At 39.6% G+C, this 18,559-nt stretch overlaps 1 protein-coding gene across 1 annotated transcript in view; it reads right to left on the bottom strand.

Moving 5' to 3' along the window:
• Window positions 1–474: 474 nt before the first annotated feature.
• ACAD10 (acyl-CoA dehydrogenase family member 10) overlaps window positions 475–18,559 on the bottom strand; it is a 29,229-nt gene continuing 11,144 nt past the window's right edge. The window contains exons 12-21 of the mRNA XM_075834800.1: window positions 13,713–13,886; window positions 11,240–11,640; window positions 10,987–11,127; window positions 9,003–9,140; window positions 8,348–8,438; window positions 7,853–8,011; window positions 7,546–7,718; window positions 4,803–4,946; window positions 3,460–3,537; window positions 475–1,124 (exon numbers count right to left, since the gene is read on the bottom strand). Of these exons, the coding sequence (XP_075690915.1) occupies window positions 990–1,124; window positions 3,460–3,537; window positions 4,803–4,946; window positions 7,546–7,718; window positions 7,853–8,011; window positions 8,348–8,438; window positions 9,003–9,140; window positions 10,987–11,127; window positions 11,240–11,640; window positions 13,713–13,886 (1,634 nt within the window). The 3' untranslated portion in view covers window positions 475–989. The remainder of the gene's footprint in view (window positions 1,125–3,459; window positions 3,538–4,802; window positions 4,947–7,545; window positions 7,719–7,852; window positions 8,012–8,347; window positions 8,439–9,002; window positions 9,141–10,986; window positions 11,128–11,239; window positions 11,641–13,712; window positions 13,887–18,559) is intronic.

Genomic DNA, 18,559 nt, shown 5'->3' on the forward strand with positions numbered 1-18,559 from the left:
TACGGCTATATTGACCGAAAAAGAAAAAAAGTTATGGCTTTTGGAAGGCTTTTTAAATCCGAAAAATGGCTGCAGGGGGAATCAGTGTGACCCTGTGAGCTGAAACACACGCTTCAATCTTTTGAGTGCCCAGATCTCTTTAGTGCTGCTTGGAGATTTGCATCTTTGAAAAAGAATAGATAAGTGAGCAGAGTCCAAGTTTATAATTTGATAACCTAAATGGTTGAAAGCAAAATATTGGTTGTTTTCTTTTTAACAAATTATTTTTATTCTTAAAAATCAATAAAATTGATTTTTTACAGTCACAAATTATAATTACGTAATGTCTGTTTTATAAAATGCTCCATGAAACTAATAAATCTATACACAAGTGTAAATTTCGGGGAGTATAGTTTTTCCTTGGCACCTAAAAAAGGCAAAGCTCTCCCATAAACAGAGCAGAGGCGGCTGTGACAGAGTACAGACACCAAGATCAACTGCTCGGCACTGCATGTGTGGTAAATTACTTTATTTCTTCAAAACGGATTTAACCAGGTATGCAATTGTACATTATTATCATCAAACAAAAAAAAAAATTTTTGGTTCTCAAAACACAGGGCGCCAAATGCAAATTAGTGTTCAGCATAAAAAAAGGACGTCTAGCATTTTTCATTTAATCCTAAGAGTTTTTACATTATTTTATCTTTTTTTTTTAGGCATGGTACTTTCCTGGGACCGGCATAGAGTTTTAAAATAAATGTTTTATGTAAAAACATAGTAAATAAGCATAATAAAATAACAAAAAAAAAAAAATCAACATAAAAGTTATTTTCTCCCATCGATTTCCTAATCTACAGGATTGTTCGTCTGGGACACTTGCTGTACTCTTTATGGATCATGACCAGTAAACATTGTGCAGTGATTGGCAACCTTCAAGCAATTATTGCGGCGATTCCATTATAGATGAATGAGACAAACTGGTTTTATTGCTGCATAACTAGACACAGGTCCTAATGCTTCATTTCTATTTTAGCCACAGCTGCTCGGTGTACTTCATCAGGTCCATCAGCCAAGCGCAGGGCCCTTGCCCAGGCATGAAACTGAGCAAGTGGGAAGTCATTACTGAGTCCTGCAGCCCCAAAAGCCTGTAGGATAAATGCAGGTTAAATATAAGTTATTCAGCCAAAAATAAATGCATAAATACACAAAACAAAGATCACAGCAAGATTTAAAGGGGTTGTCCACGACCAGACAACTGATGACCTATCCACCGGATAGGTCATCAGTATATGATCGGTGAGGATGTTTTGAACGGTATGCAGTTGTTGAAGCCGGAAGCAGATGGCTCCAGTGACGGAATAGTGGCCGAACTGCAGTACTGCAGCTCTGCTCCTATTCATGTGAACGGCCGCTATGCAGTGGTCGGAGCCATCTGCTTCCGGCTCCAACTACTGCATACCGTTCAAAACATCCGGCAGCTGAAGCAGCTGATCGGTGCAGGGTCCGGGTGTTGGACCCGCACCGATCATATACTGATGACCTATCCAGTGGATAGGGCATCAGTTTTCCGGTCGTGGACAAACCCTTTGATGCTGTTTAACTACAGTTATTTTTTAACCCCTTAACAGCCAGCCTATTTTGGCCTTAAAGAAGTACTCCAGGTTTTAGTTTTTTTACTATCATTAGGAACCTATCCCCCAATATATATACTCAGCGAGTATTACCTTATTTAGTTATTCCATTCTGTCTGAATTTTTCGCTCCAGTTGGGTCATGTGACCTCACTCTGCCCTGATAAAATCTACAGCAGTTAATGTAGATAAGAGTCAGCCTCTTAATTTCCTGATTTGTGGACTGTAACAAACTGATTGTTTTTTGCGGGACAAGGTGTAGTTTATATTAGTACTATTTTCGGGTACATAGGACTTATTGATAAACTGTTATTTTAGGGGGGGGGGGATAGAAAAAATATATAATTTTGCCGTATTTTTTTAAATATTTTTTTTTTATTGGAAATGCCGTTCCCCTGGGTACTACTCGAACCTCTTTGTTCGAGTAGTTACGATCGCGATGATACCATACATGTGTATTTTTTATATTTATTTTTTTTACACTTTTACTAAATAAAAACACCTTCTGGAAAAAAAAAATGGTTTTATTTTACTGTAATCCTTTTTTTTTTCTTTTCTTTTTTTATAAACTTTATTTAACCGTTTTTTTGGTTTTTTTTACAATGCGATCTTCTAAACGCAGATATAATGCTTTGGTATACTTAGTATACACGTAAAACTGACCTAATAGGCAGTTTCTGATGGCAGACCTGGGGTAACCCATCAGCGTCCCACGATTGCTTCATGGGTGTGCTGATGGGGTGACGGAAGGAGCTCCTACCCTCTGCCAAACACCTTACATGTCACGGTGTATAACAGCCGTGCTCCTGCCGCTGATCTAGTGGGTACAGTGGCAGTACCCACAAGATCCGAGTAATGGATATATCCGTCACGATGCGAAACTAGCACCTGCCTGTAACGGATATATCCGCCGTTGCTCGTCGTTAAGAGAACACTCATGAACAGCTAGATACATTGTATTATGCCTAGTGCAGGGACTGAAGGGGCGTTGTATGGATAACAAAAAATACAAAACACCAAATAGAGAATTCCGTGTCATGCACTTCCCACCAGGCTCTTCGTTAGGCATAAACAGTGTATTAGTTTTGTCCAGAGGCACACTAACATAAAAAGATGTGTTTTAATTCTTAATTCACAGAGAACTTAAAGCGTACATGTTGTTTCAGGTGAACCTTCAGAATAGGCTGTCATATGTGTGTACATGAGGAATAACACTATATCTGCCCATTATTTAACTTATATCCTCTGCAGGCTCTATTTCATTTGTTAGTTTTCCCTGAACTTAGCTCCAGAGTGGGCAGATACGAACTGCTATGATGTCTCCCATACATTGCACACAGAGAAAACAAAGATCCTGCTCCCCTATCTCTCTGTAGCACACCCTCAGAAGCAGGCAGCACGGAGGACAATATACAGCAGAATTGAGCAGTGTAGCTCTGAAGCCAGCACTGGGGTGAAACATAAGAAGCAGGTGTGTCTCTCTTCCTGTCTCTCTTAGGCTCCCTCCTCCTCCCCTCTCCATAGACTTCTGGGCAGCAGCCCTAACTTGATCTCTCAGTGAGCTGATAATCCGTCTTCATGTCTGCCTCAATGAAGACAGAGCTTATCAGTGAATACAGAGCAATTGATCAGTGCAGGGGGAGAAGTGCCCGATAAGTAAAGAGGTATTTTTGTGTAATAGGATTTATTACAAATTTACAGCGTTTAATACTACATGGCCAGCTGCAATTTCCCCCAGTGATGACAGCTGTTTTCCCACATTTTCAGAAGATTTTTGAGACAACCCCTTTAAACCCTCAAGCACACTTTAAAATATTTGCATTGCATAAATATATTGCTAGTGATTTTACCTGAATTGCTCTGTCGACAACATTTTGAGCCATAGTCGGGGCGACCATTTTAATCATTGCAATTTCCAATGCAGCTTCCTGTACAAAAACGAACAAATAAGGTAGATAAAAGTATAAAAATCAATAATTCACACATTAAAAATATACAACCACTAAAGCTACAGATATGTCAAGCTATTTCCAAAATATTTTTTTTTTATTATAAGGGAAAGATACTAATTTCTATTGAAACGTTGATCATTTACAACAATAACATTAAAATAAATATTTTAAAGTATAAAATGATCTGCTGTAAAACCAAAAATCAGGTTTATTAACTTCTGTGATTATAATCTTATGGAACAACAGTGGCAATAAAAGTCATCTCCTGCACTGGAGATCTGATCTCGTCTGCATTTGTTATGCAAAACAAAATTTAATATATAAAATAAAAGTGAATCAACTTACAGAATAAGGCTCTATTCACATCTGCGTTGGGGTCCCGTTCTGACGTTCCGTCAGAGCTTTCCGTCAGAACGAGACCCTGAACAGACACAAACGGAAACGAAAACCGTAGTGGTCCGGTGCACAACAGAGACAAACGGAAACCATGGGCATCGGATCTGTCGTCATTGAAATCAATGGTGATGGAAAGGGAAACCTCTGGTTTCCGTTTGTGTCTGTTCAGGGTCCCTGAATCCATCAGGTCAACGGTGAAAGCGGGTCCTCGTGTGTCTGACACGCAGGATCCACCTGTAATCGATCACATCTAAGTTATGAACTTAGATGTGATCGGTGACAGCTTGATCCTGCGTGTCAGAGAAACGCAGGACACACTGTCACTGAACCCATCAGTCCCGCTGACCTGACGGATTCAGGCCTCAGCGCTAGATACAGCTGCGATTTATACAGGATACAAAGCAGCTGTATCTCAAAAAATAAAAATAATTTTTAATAAAAACGATCTAGAAAGTTACACCAAACACACTGATACACATTTTTATTGAAAAAAAAACAAAAACTATTTCAAAGGTATACATAGCCTTTAAAGTGAAGTTTCTTTCTATTTGCATTCGGAGGAAATGGTAGACGGAGGTCACGTCAGTCACCGGCTACCAGAACATTAGATGTAATTGCACTTGCTAATTCAAGCTGCTAGTTTGATTATTGATAAAATAACATGTTAGGACTAACCTAACTATCCAGATCCTGGCACTTTACATAGTTTTACCAGCCCCAGAAGGGTCACAAACGATACAACCGAAATAAGTTAATACATTTAATTAGCACCATTTGTTTGTTTTTTTATCAAATGGCATATAAGTAAAAGAAAGGCTTTACTAAATGTGGCAGGGAAAGTTTACCTTATTTCCTACAGTATCCATAAGGTTGGCAGCTTTAAGCACCAACAGCCGCGCCTGATCAATCTCAGCTCTGGATTTGGCAATATCCGCCAAGATCGTTCCTTGTTCAGCCAAAGGTTTGCCAAAAGCTATTCTTGATTTGACCTGTGATAAAGAAAAATAAGAGAACTTGAATTGGAGAATAGATGCAGCTTGTGTTTTGTTTGCAATGTAATTGCAGCATTTGATATTAATATATACATATTATGTGCTGTGTATTACAGGTGGACTGTGATAAAAAAAATTATGAAAAATTCAAGACATGTTAGTGCCACCCTAAGCCCTCTTACACACGACAGAGTGCCACTCGGGCCCTTTTTCACGGCATTAGAGTGCCAACAGATAGTATTCACGGACTCTCCGATCCGTGGAAAGATAGAACATGTCCTATCTTTCCGTGGGACTGTAGCGGCACAAACGGTCGTGTGCATTAGGGCTTAGTCCGGTTTTACACAAGCGTAACACAGGTGCATTTTTGCTCCCGTATTATGATCAAGGTCCCAGATCAACCGGGGTCTAATGATCTGAACGAATAGTACGATACATTAGTTCCCCATGATGCTTTTAGTTCAGGTCATTAGACCCATGGTCGGGCTGTAACTTGCAGCTGTAATAAGGACACAAAAGTGCGCCTGCATTACACTCGTTGAAAGCGTAGAAGGCGGCTTCCAAATAAAACAGGAACAGCAGAAACCGGTCAATTCAACTGCACTAATAATCTTTAGGCTTTACCTTACGCTCATAGTATGACCCATCCAGTGGAATTTCGTATTGAAAATGTGAGAAACTATTATCAAAAGACATAACGCTCAACAGTAAAACCCTTCACCTTCTTCAATACCGGTAATGTACATTTTAATTACCTGTCCTGCTCTTTAACAAGTGTTATGTGACGTACCCTTTTCTATTTTATCACAGCAATACAGCAAATTACAGTGTCTTTTACAAGACCCGCCCAGTAAAGGGGACAAATTTAACAAAGAATATTTTCCAAAACTTGTGACAGAAACCAAAATTCATAAAAAAGGTAAAAAATGGAAAACAGCTTAAATTATTCATTTTGACCATTCAGCCCATAGTTCAACATCTGCTATTTTGATCAATACCATTTACCATCTATTTTAACCTGTTCCTTCCTCATGAACTATGCACTTTGTAATAGGAAAATGAACCAAGATTACTACTCTTCAGATATAGGTTATAGCTTACCAGAGGAAGCTCCCTTCTGTGCAACTATTAAGGAGATAAGGCTTTGTATACACCATGTTTGGCGTGTACGTTCAGCATATGCAACCGTAAATACGCTGAATATCTCCATAGACTGTATTTCTGTATTACAGCACAATATATATATATATATATATATATTTAATTTTTTTTATTATTATTTTTTTCTTAAGCAAGAATTTGGAATGAATATCCAATAAAAGAAGTACAACATTGTCAGATACCAAAAGGAGTGCAATAAGATGAATTTGGCGACATCTATAAAACTAAGCCTGGCTGGCCTATCAGGGCCCGTACTACAGGGTGGGCCATTTATATGGATACACCTAAATAAAATGGGAATGGTTGTTGATATTAACTTCCTGTTTGTGGCACATTAGTATATGGGAGGGGGGAAACTTTTCAAGCTGGGTGTTGACCATGGTGGCCATTTTGAAGTCGGCCATTTTGTATCCAACTTTAGTTTTTTCAATGGGAAGAGGGTCATGTGACACATCGAACTTATTGAGAATTTCACAAGAAAAACAATGGTGTGCTTGGTTTTAACGTTACTTTATTCTTTCATGAGTTATTTACACGTTTCTGACCACTTATAAAATGTGTTCAAAGTGCTGCCCATTGTGTTGGATTGTCAATGCAACCCTCTTCACACACTGATAGCAACACCGCAGAAGAAATGCTAGCACAGGCTTCCAGTATCCGTAGTTTCAGTTGCTGCACATCTCGTATCTTCACAGCATAGACAATTGCCTTCAGATGACCCCAAAGATAAAGTCTAAGGGGGGTCAGATCGGGAGGCATTTCTTCTGCGGTGTTGCTATCAGTGTGTGAAGAGTGGGAGAAGAGGGTTGCATTGACAATCCAACACAATGGGCAGCACTTTGAACACATTTTATAAGTGGTCAGAAACGTGTAAATAACTCATGAAATAATAAAGTAACATTAAAACCAAGTACACCATTATTTTTCTTGTGAAATTCTCAATAAGTTTGATGTGTCACATGACCCTCTTCCCATTGAAAAAACTAAAGTTGGATACAAAATGTCCGACTTCAAAATGGCCGCCATGGTCAACACCCAGCTTGAAAAGTTTCCCCCCTCCCATATACTAATGTGCCACAAACAGGAAGTTAATATCACCAGCCATTCCCATTTTATTTAGGTGTATCCATATAAATGGCCCACCCTGTATAATGTAAATTGAGGGTCCATTAAAGGTGGACCAACAATAGTAACAATTACAGGTTAGGCTTTGACTAACAGGGGAAGACAAGTAAGACACGAAAGGTAAGGGGTGGCGGATGACATGTGTCACTTTATAGCATAAATATTTGTTATACATGGAGTTTACACAATTTGTGACAATCACTTTGAACATATTGGTCACTGGTATAAAACCGTAAAGAAGTGGGAATGCCATGGGTAGAATACATTGAGATTATTCTGAACTGTATTTCTGCAGGGAAATAGGACTTACTCTTTTCTTCATGAGAGATAAGGACCTCTCTGCATTTCCGATAAGCCTCATACAATGATGTATTCTCCCTGGACCTAGTCTGCCCTGTGCAATTTCAAATCCTCTTCCTCTACCCAGTAGTATATTCTCCTTAGGCACACGCACATTGACAAAGCGTAATTCTCCATGTCCAGCTTTGGATAAGAAAAACACAATAGAGTTGGCACATGAAGGTAGCAAAATGATGCAAATGTTTCAGTACCAACAATTCCATGTCAAAGCATAGGTCTATTTAATGTAGACAATTATTTAGGCTGAAACCTTGTACCTGGAGCATCATCTAATCCATAGACAGTGAGAGGCCTCAGGACTGTGACTCCAGGTGTGTCCATTGGAACCAAGATCATGGTCTGCTGTTTATGGCGAGGAGCATCTAGATCGGTCTTCCCCATAAAGATGCAAATTTTACAGCGCGGATCAAGTGCACCTTAAAAAAGAACAGAATATGTGCAATAGCATATTTATAGAAGTAAATACAAAAAAGTTAACTATTTAATGTTTAGAATGCAATTAATTGTATATTTTAGAAAAATCTTAAATAACTCAATAGATTTACAAATAATCCTAGACATCTGTCAGATGTTCTGATCACACAATATGCCTTGTTCTATAGGTCTGTAGGGACTGAAAATTATCATTTAGAGGTTGTACTGGCCATTAACTAATCAGAGAAACGAATATTAATATTTGGCCATATTAATAGTAGCGGGTGGCAAATTGTGCAGGATCATTGCCCAGATGTTTTAGAATTTTAATTCCATACCTGATGTCCACCACTTATGTCCATTAATAATGTATGAGTTGCCATCCTCCATGATTGACGATTCAATGTTGGTGGCATCAGAAGAGGCAACCTATAGAAGAATGCCAGAAACAGTTAGCGCTCATTCACACAAACGTGAATCTCATCCGTGCGTAAAACAACGGACGTCACACAGACCCATATATTTCATTGGGGCCGTTCTCACGACTGTTTCAACAGAGAGTGTGAACGGTCCGTTGAAAAATGGGACATGTCCTATTTTACTGCGTGTCACGCATCTCTCCATAGACTCTAGTCTGTGGGGGATCTGTGACAACACGTCCCAATCGCGTCCACCTCGGACGTGGACAACGGCAGTTTTTCACGTCCAAGTGAATGTAGCCTTCATGTCATGAGTGCCAGATTAAGCATCCCACAGATAGCAAGAAGAATATGAAGATAGGGAAAGGTACAGGAGAGCATACGAAGTGGTAGGGAGAAATGGAGAAGACAACAAATACAGAGATTCTCTATGATGAGTGGGAGCTTAAGCTGAAAGACAAGTGGAAATAGGCCAGAACTTTTAACTTAAATCTGAAATGTCTTATATTACCAAAAATAATGCACAGTATACTTGAAAACTCAAGAATAAGATTTCTTATAATGGTTCCCTTACCTGTGGTTCAGTCATTGCAAAACATGATTTGATCTCCCCTTTTAATAATGGCTTCAACCATTGTTCCTTCTGTTCTTCTGTTCCATATCGAACTAGCACCTCCATGTTTCCAGTGTCTGGGGCCGCACAATTAAATATCTAAATATAGTGCAGTAACAGTGTCACAAAAAACAAAATACGGAGTATTCAGATCAGTACAATCTCAGCAATTTTGAGGTGATCAACTAAACGCAGAAAAGTGTCTATTTTATGGGGTTTACTTGTACTCCTGAGAATACAGCCTACAAGTTTCCTGAAAATAAAGATATCATTAATAACAGTCTGGCCCCGTGAATATAAGGCAGTGAAAATTGATCTGACGACAAAATACCGGAACATGGCTAGTAAAGTGTCTGGTATAATAAATTTATGATTATAAAAACAGTTATGCAAATTTTCAATTTTAGAGTACATGAATTAACATTAAAAGGCTATATACAGTTTTGGAAGGAACTTTTTTTACAAAAATAAATTAATGTTTTATGTGTTTTAAACAACTTTTAAATGTTTTACTTTTTACGATAAACCTTCTGTGTTTCCTGTATACATATAAGCTGTATCATTCTGTCTCAGCAGATTCAATCAGTTCAGCTGAACTGACGGCTTGGCTGAGATCAGGTCCTGCGTGTCTCTGGCACACAGCAAACTAATTAGATGTGATCATTATTAGGTGGCAGAAACACTGAAGGGATCGGCTGAGACAAAACAACAAAGTTTCTATGTATACAGGACACAGAAGCTTTATGGTAAAAATAAAAAAAAAATAAAAAATGCAAAAAAGTAAATTTTGAAGTTGTTTAAAAACACAAAACATTGATTTATAAAACAAAAAAAATGAGCTATATATATATATATTTATTTATTTTCAAGTGCCTTTAAACTAATTTAATACAATTCTATATTTTAACCCCTTAATGACCGCCGATACGTCTTTTTACGGCGGTCATTAGTGGGCTTTATTCTAGAGCGCCGCTATTCTACGTCGCTGCTGTAGAATAAAGTAAACAGAGCAGGGAGCCGTGAAATCTCCCTGCTCTCAGCTGCCAGAGGCAGCTGAGGGCTGGGGGCGTCCCTGCTCTGCCGGGTGAGATCGATATTAGTATCGATCTCACCCGTTTAACCCTTCAGATGCGGTGCGCAATAGCGAGCACCGCATCTGAGTGGTTTTGGAGAGAGGGAGGGAGCTCCCTCTCATCTCACTGACACCCGGCGATAAAATCGCCGAGTGTCTGTGTCTCTAATGGCAGCCGGGGGTCTAATAAAGACCCCCAGGTCTGCCTGGAGCGACTGCCTGCTAGATCATGCCGCAGGCATGACCTAGCAGATGCCTGTCCGTTTTAAACGGACAGGCAGTAATACACTGCAATACAAAAGTATTGCAGTGTATTATAATAGCGATCGGAGGATAGTGAAGTCCCCTAGTGGGACTAGTAAAAAAGTTAAAAAGTTTAATAAAGTTAATTAAAAAAAAAAAAGTGAAACAAAAAAAATGAAAAACCCAGCTTTTCCCCTTACAAAATGCTTTACTATTAAAAAAAACTACAATAAAGCAAAAAAGTTACACATATTTGGTATCGCCGCGTCCGTAACGACCCCGACTATAAAGCTGTTACATTATTTAACCCGCACTGTGAACGCCGTAAAAAATAAAATAAAAAACAATGGAAAAATTGCTGTTTTCTGTTAATCCTGACTTTAAAAAAATGTGATAAAAAGTGATCAAAAAGTCGCATCTACTCTCAAATGGTACCAATAAAAACTGCAAGTCGTCCCGCAAAAAACAAGACCTTATACAGCTATGCCGACGCAAAAATAAAAAAGTTACAGCTCTTCGAAAGTGAGAATGGAAAAATGTAAAAAATGGCTGGGACATTAGGGCCCAGAATGCAAGCAGGGGGAAGGGGCTATTATAGCTACACATGGTAAAATACGCTGCATAACAAACCTCTGGTGCATATAGAGAGGTGCCCATTAGCTCACACAGATGAGCATATTCCAGGTTTGTTAGCCTGGCGCCATACATGCCCTCTGGATCACTCTCCAACGGAAGGAAAAGATTCCATAACCCTTGGGTCTTGGCTTTTTCCTGTAAACAAAGTTCAAGACGAACAACAGTCAGCAAAAGTTTTATAAGCCCCTTACTTTAAATTAACAGCAACAAAAGGTTAATTTGAAACAGAAATAAATAAGTCCATTACCTTGAGGTCTTCAATTAGTTGGTGTGGTTTCCATCTCTTCTCAGAAAACTGATAGTTTCTCAGTTCTTGCTCAGCGGGGTAAATATGGAGTTCCATAAATTCCTTTAAATTACTGTGCAAGATTTTGGTTTTAGTGGAAAGTCCATCAGGACTGATGATCAGAATACCTCTCTGGTTTGAGTGCAGGTGGGCTCTAGCAACAAAGGTTTTGATCTCAAAAGCTCTCAAGCAGTGTGCCTGACTCCAAGTACCGTAGGATCTTTTTGGTGGATTTTTGGATAAGCCTCCAGATTCAGATTTAAACACCCGGAAACCTTCCTTTGTTGCAAAATCCCAGGATATGTCTGCCAATAATTCTGCTAATTTACCACTAGCTCCTGCATTTGCAGAACTAGCTTGACCTAGAAGAGCAGAAGATACATTTGTTGCATTATTTTACAATGACATAAACTCCTCTAAATAATTTTCCCATTGGGAATGTAAAACAATACAATTACTGTTTTACTGTGTTAGCAACAGAGATATAGTATTATTTTATAATAATCTTTATTTATATAGCGCTAACATAGTCCGCAACACTTTATAATTTAGAGGGTTCATGTACAGACCATATCAGACATTACATATTGACAAAACTAACTTACAATTCAAACGAGAGTGAGGACCCTGCTCGCAAGAGCTTACAATCTATGAGGAAATAAGGGGGGACACAAAACACAAAGTGCTTGTTCAGAACAATGGTCCAGCCATCTTTTATACATATGGGGTAGTACACATAAAAGCTGCAGGAGCCGGTCACCAGCCAGTCTCTCTTTATGACAGACATGAAGTGCATGAGGGTGCAAGGGTGTGGGGGATACTGCTGAATGAAGGGGTCAAGATCTCATGACTAATCTAAAAGGGGGGCCAGGGAAAGGAGTCAGATTAGGGAATGTTATAGGCCTGTCTAAAAAGATGTGTTTTCAGGGCACGTTTAAAACTGTGGCTATTGGGAAATAAATCGGATTGTCTGGGGTAGCGCATTCCAGAGGACGGGTGCAGCACGAGAGAAATCCTGGAGACGGTAGTGGGAGGTTCGGATTATGGTGGATAATTTATAAACTATTTCTAGCCAAAAAATAGCCCAAAGCTAGACAGCTCTTACATGTCCTGTTTTAGTGCAGTGCCAGTAATTGACAAAAAATTGGCATCCTTTTAACGGCTATGTATGGACTTATTCTGGCACTTAAAAAGACTATGTACACCTTTAAAAAGTTTTTTTTTTAAATAATATATAGTGCATCAGTGTGTTTGGTGCTACTTTCTAATTAAATTTTATTAAAAATTAATTTGTACTTTTTGAGATACAGGTGCTTTGTATTCTGAATACAGAGCAGCAGTATCTTGCACTGAAACCCGTATCTGTCAAGTCAGCGGGACTGTCAGGCTAAGTGACAGCGGGTCCTGCAGGTCTCTGACACGCAGGATCGAGCGATTGCAGATCACATCGAAGTTCATAATTTAGATGTGATCGATAACAGGTAGATCCTGCGTGTCAAAGATACGCAGGACACGCTGTCACTGAACCGGCCAGTCCCGCTCACCTGACAGATACAGCTGCTCTGAATACAGGATACAAAGCAGCTGTATCTCAAAGAGCAAAAATTATTTTTAATATAACATAATTCGAACGTTGCACCAAACACACTGATACACTTTTTTTATATAAAAATAATAATAATAATAATGTTTTCAACTGCGCACATAGCCTTTAAAGAGGACTTGTCACACAGGTCATACAAGTTGAACTGGTTATCTGACCTGAATAGCGCAGTCTCCCTGATTCCAGAGCCGTTAATTTTCCTTTACCCCCCCCCGTTCCAGACATATGGCACCCTGTAGATTTGGTGGCGTATATGCTTATTTGATGTAGTTAGCCAACGGGGCATGAACTACCCTCATTCTCCCGAGTTGGAGCTAGCTTTTCTGCCTCTGACTAATCAGCGCGAGTTAGCTTCAGAGTGGCCAGGCACAGCGTGATTTCACGAAATATGTTCTGGCAAGACCACGCCATGCCTGGTTGCTCTGAAGTCGCCTAGCGCTGATTGGTCAGAGGCAGGCAGGCAAGCTAGTTCCACCTTGGGAGAATAAGGGTACTTCTCGCCCGTTGGCGAACGACAGGAAATAAGCATATAGGGCACCAACACGACGTTCTCTGGAATGGGCGTCCAGGGAAAAAAAAATGCCGCTGGAATCAGGAAGACAGGTCAGATAACCAGTTCAACTTATGTGACGTAGTGACAGGTCCTCTTTAATGCAACTACCAAATGTTGATCTGATTGTAAGATGACCAGACACAACCGTCAAGGGGATACTAATGGTTGCCATCGGTATACCTTTTTGATCTTTGTATTTCTCATTCAATTAAGAATAAGAACAAACAAGATGAAACAAAAAAGTAATGTTTATAGTGTATTGTAAGTTTGTGCAGTACCTGTGAGGGATCTCTTATATACACCTTGCAGAATTGCTGCAATTCGGAAACATGAGAAAGCCATGTAGAAGTGCCAATTGTCAGCCCTAGGGATTCCCATGTTCTCACAGTAAGACGCAAAATATTCCTCAGCAGTGGGAATTCCCAACTCTTTCAGATCATATTTTTTTAGCCCTAGAAAGATAAAATAGTAAACATTTAATGCCTTAAAACAGTGGCAAATCCTTACTGTGAAAAATGACAGCAATAACGTCTGATTTAGTCATATTAAATCATTATATAAACCCTTTCAGGACCAAAGACCACCAAAAGTCTGGATGTTCAAAAGGTCAATCTTTTTTATTTTATACTTTGGTCAAATATTTTTTTCCATTTTTGTAGCACAGATGGAACTATAATATGTACCATAACACATGCAATATTGTTTTTTGGTTTTATATTGGGGAAAATGGGTGAAAATAGGAAGAAAAATGCAAATTTCTTAAAAAAAAGTTTATAGTGCAATATAACCCTCTCACTCTCCTGTGCATAGCAATACCAATTATATGTACTTTGCCCAACATACATCGTTGCTATAGCAACCGAAAAACCACAAAAGGTCCCCATATTTATTCTGGCTTGTCCCTTAGCTAGTTTATGGGATCTCTAAATCTGCATACAAATATTACAGTTAGGAAGGGAAAAAAATTGTGATTAGACAAGTGGGTTGAAAGGGAAGGGGTTTTAATATTTCATATATATATATATATATATATATATATATATATATATATATATATATATATATATATAATTTTAATTTTATATATATTTTATTTATTTATTATTAACTTTTTGAGGCTGGAGGATGCTGGAAGGAAATTATCTGTGTTATCCCTGCATTCCACTGTATGCAGGTCACACATGATAGTGATCTAGTTGCCAGCAACTATTAAATCGTTACTAGTGATCAGTATATAAAGGAATACTGGGAAGATACCATCCTTTCGTAGTGGGCGTTGTACAGAGGAGTGTATGACGCTGACCAATCAGTTACTGAAGTGTTTAGACAGTGAATAGACATTCCTTCTAGCCAGGACGGGATGTCTATTCACAATCCCGACACTTCGTTAACGTTTCTGTGGTACTTACAGCAGAGCAAAGTGTAATCTCTCTGTAACCTGTCATTTACACCGTGATCTCGCGAGTACACTTCAATAACGTTAATGTGTCAGTATAAGACAGCACATAGTAATCTAAAAGGATCCCTATGTGCTGACTAAATGAATGGAGAGAAGTGCATGACGCTGATTGATCAGCGACATAGACTCCTCTGTACAACGCCCACTTGGTCAATAGTATAGACACGCCCAGTTGTCCGTTAAGAAAGTAATTTGCATAAAGCTAAAATCGCTAATAACGTGGTAAAAATAGATTGTTTTTCTAAATAAAAAGCACTGCTGTGACCTACATTATAGCGCCCATCTCCTTATGTAGGAGATAGGGCACTTATGACGTAGTGACAGTCTCTCTTTAAGCACCCTGTTAAGTGCTTTTTATGACAGCGAGCCGGGCTGACTGTAGATATACACCCTAGCTGAGCAGAGCATCGGCAACATATATATATATATATATATATATATGTTTTTCTTGTGAAATTCTCGATAAGTTTGATGTGTCACATGACCCTCTTCCCATTGAAAAAAACTAAAGTTGGATACAAAATGGCCGACTTCAAAATGGCCGCCATGGTCAACACCCAGCTTGAAAAGTTTCCCCCCTCCCATATACTAATGTGCCACAAACAGGAAGTTAATATCACCAACCATTCCCATTTTATTTAGGTGTATCCATATAAATGGCCCACCCTGTATATATATATATATATCCTAGCCTAAAAATTCTAGACTGTTCATGTCTTTGACAGTGGGCAAACTTACAAAATCAGCAAGGGATCAAATACTTATTTCCTTCACTGTGTATATATATATATATATATATATATATATATATATATATGGACAAAAAGTATTGGGACACACCTCTTAAACATTGAATTCTGGTGTTTCATTCAGTCCCATTGCCACAGCTGTATAAAATCACCTAGACACGCAGTCTGCCTTTACAAACTTTGTGAAAGAATGGGACGTTCTGGAGAGCTCACTGAATTCGAGCGTGGTACTGTAAAAGGATGCCACCGTTGAAATTAGTCAGTGTGTGAAATGTCTCCCCCCCCACCTAGATATTCCACGATCAACTGTGAGTGGTATTATTACAACGTAGAACTGTTTAGGCACCACAACAACTCAGCCAATGTAAAGTTACGAAGAGAGTTTGTCGAGTGCCGAATCGCATAGTGCATAAAAGTCACCAATGCTCTGCTGACTCAATAACTGCAGAGTTCCAAACCTCCTCTGGCATTAACATCCACACAAAAACGGTGTGCCGGGAGCTTCATGGCATGGGTTTCCATGGCCGAACAGCTGAATGCAAGCCTTACATCACCAAGGACAATGCCAAGTGTCAGCCGATGGAGTGGTGTAAAGCACGATGACACTGGACTCTGGAGCAGTGAAAACGTGTTCTGTGGAGTGATGAATCACGCTTCTCTATCTGACAATCTGATGGACGAGTCTGGGTTTGGTGAATGCCAGGAGAATGTTGCCTGCCTGACTATATTGTGCCAACTGTAAAGATTGGTGGAGGAGGAATAATGCTATGGGTTGTTTTTAGGAGTTGGCCTAGGTCCCTTAGGTCCAGTGAAGGAAAATCTTAATACTTCAGCATACCAAGACATTGTGGACAATTGTAGCTTCCAACTATGTGGGAACAGTTTTGGGAAGATCCTTTTCTGTTCCATCATGACTGTGCTCCAGTGGACAAAGCAAAGTCCTTAAAGGCATAGTTGGGTGAGTTTGGTGTGGAAAGCTTAACTTGCCCACACAGAGCCCTGACCTCAACCCCATCAAACACTTTTGGGATATACACGAGAACAGAGATCGCGAGCCAGGCCCTCTTGCCCAACATTAGTGTTTGAACTCACAAATGCTCTTCAGATGAAATCGGCAAAAATTGCCACAGATACAATCCAAAACCTAAGACAGCCTTCCCAAAAGAGTGGAAGCTTTTTTTTAGCTTGAAAGGGGGACCAACTCCATATTAATGGATGTAGAATGGGATGTCATTAAAGCGCCTGTAGGTGTAATGTGTAGGTGTCCCAATACTTTTGTCCATATAGCGTATATGTAGATTGTCAATGGGATGGGGTTAATGTTAAAGGGAATGTGTCGCTAGAAAATGTTTTGTTTTTTTTAGTTAAACAATTAGTGTGTAGGTGATTAAACATTGTTCTAATTTTTTTATTTTTTTCACGAGTCAGGAAATATTATAAATTAGATTCTAATTTATAACATTTCCCAGCGCTGGTCACTAGATGGGGCAATTCCCAAAATTGCAGCATTGCATGTGGTAAAGCAACCACATTGCTTTATGCTGCAAAATTTGAGAAAACTCACTCGCTCTAGTGAGCTCTCAGAATCCCCCCCTCCTTTATCCTGGCTAGTGCCGGGAGAAACGAGGGGATTGAACGGTCAAACCTCCTACACTGTGTGCCGCCATTTTTTGAGCTAACACACAGTGTAGAAGGTTTACATACAGTAGTAATCACACACTAAAACACGTACATACACAGACCTAACTTACCTGCTCCAGTCGCCGCCGCTCCCTCTGGTCCGTCCGCTCCGTCTGCTACCTCCGCTCCAAGTGCACAAGTCCGGAAGCCGCGACCGGAAGTAGTAATCTTACTGTCCGTCCGCCACTTCCGGTCCACCAGAAAATGGCGCCGGACGTCGCACAGTTCAATTTGGACTGTGTGGGAGCGGCGCATCCGCCGTTCCCACACAGACGGCGTACAGCATAGTGGATGGAACGGGCCCCGTTCGCATTCACTATGGGACTGTATGTGCCGTATTCCATGTCTGTATGTGTCGTTAATCGACACATACAGAGATGGAAAAAAAAATGGCAGCCCCCATGGACAAGAAAAAGTGAAAAAATAAAAAAAAGTAGAACACAAACACAAATAAATATTTTTTTTTTAAATAAAACACTAAAAGCAAATTGATATAAAAACATTTTTTTTCGTGACACTGGTCCTTTAACTGGTTGCCGACACAGGACGAGTATGTTCGTCCTGAGCGGCGAGCACTTCGCGCATTAGGACGAGCATACTCGTCCTGTGTGACAGCCGTCCCTGCGCGCGCGATCGAGAGCGGGGCAACGGCTGTAATGCACAGCCACGGCCCCGCTCTGACAGCGGAGAGGAGAGAAACATCTTCTCACCGCTGTTAACCCTTTGAACGCCGCGATGACAGCTGATCGCGGCGTTCAAGGAGAGGGGACTGCACATTGATCGCGTCACAGAAAATAACTGTGACGCGATCAAAGCCAACAACTCGTATGGCCAGACAGCCCAGGGTTCAGTGAAGGACCCCAGGGCTGTCTGAACATATTTCCTGTTGTTAGGGCATACTGAGGTATGCCCTGACAACTGCCTGTGTACAATCAGTAACAGGCTAATGTACTGGCATATAGATCTATGCCAGTACATTCCAGTTACAAAATAAAAAGCAAAATGATAAATCCCTTTATGGGATTAAAAAAAAAAGTTAAATGAATGTAAAAAAATAAATAATGGTAAATAAATAAAAAGTTCATAAAATACACAGAAACACACATTTTTTATAATAAATAAACTTTTTAAAATATAAGTCCCAAAACATGAAATAATATAGACTTATTTGGTATCGCCACGACCGTAACAACCTGTACTACAAATGTATACCATTATTTATTATGATCGGTGTATG

The sequence above is a fragment of the Rhinoderma darwinii genome, chromosome 1 (assembly GCF_050947455.1).
Source record: "Rhinoderma darwinii isolate aRhiDar2 chromosome 1, aRhiDar2.hap1, whole genome shotgun sequence".
Lineage (NCBI taxonomy): Eukaryota > Metazoa > Chordata > Amphibia > Anura > Rhinodermatidae > Rhinoderma > Rhinoderma darwinii.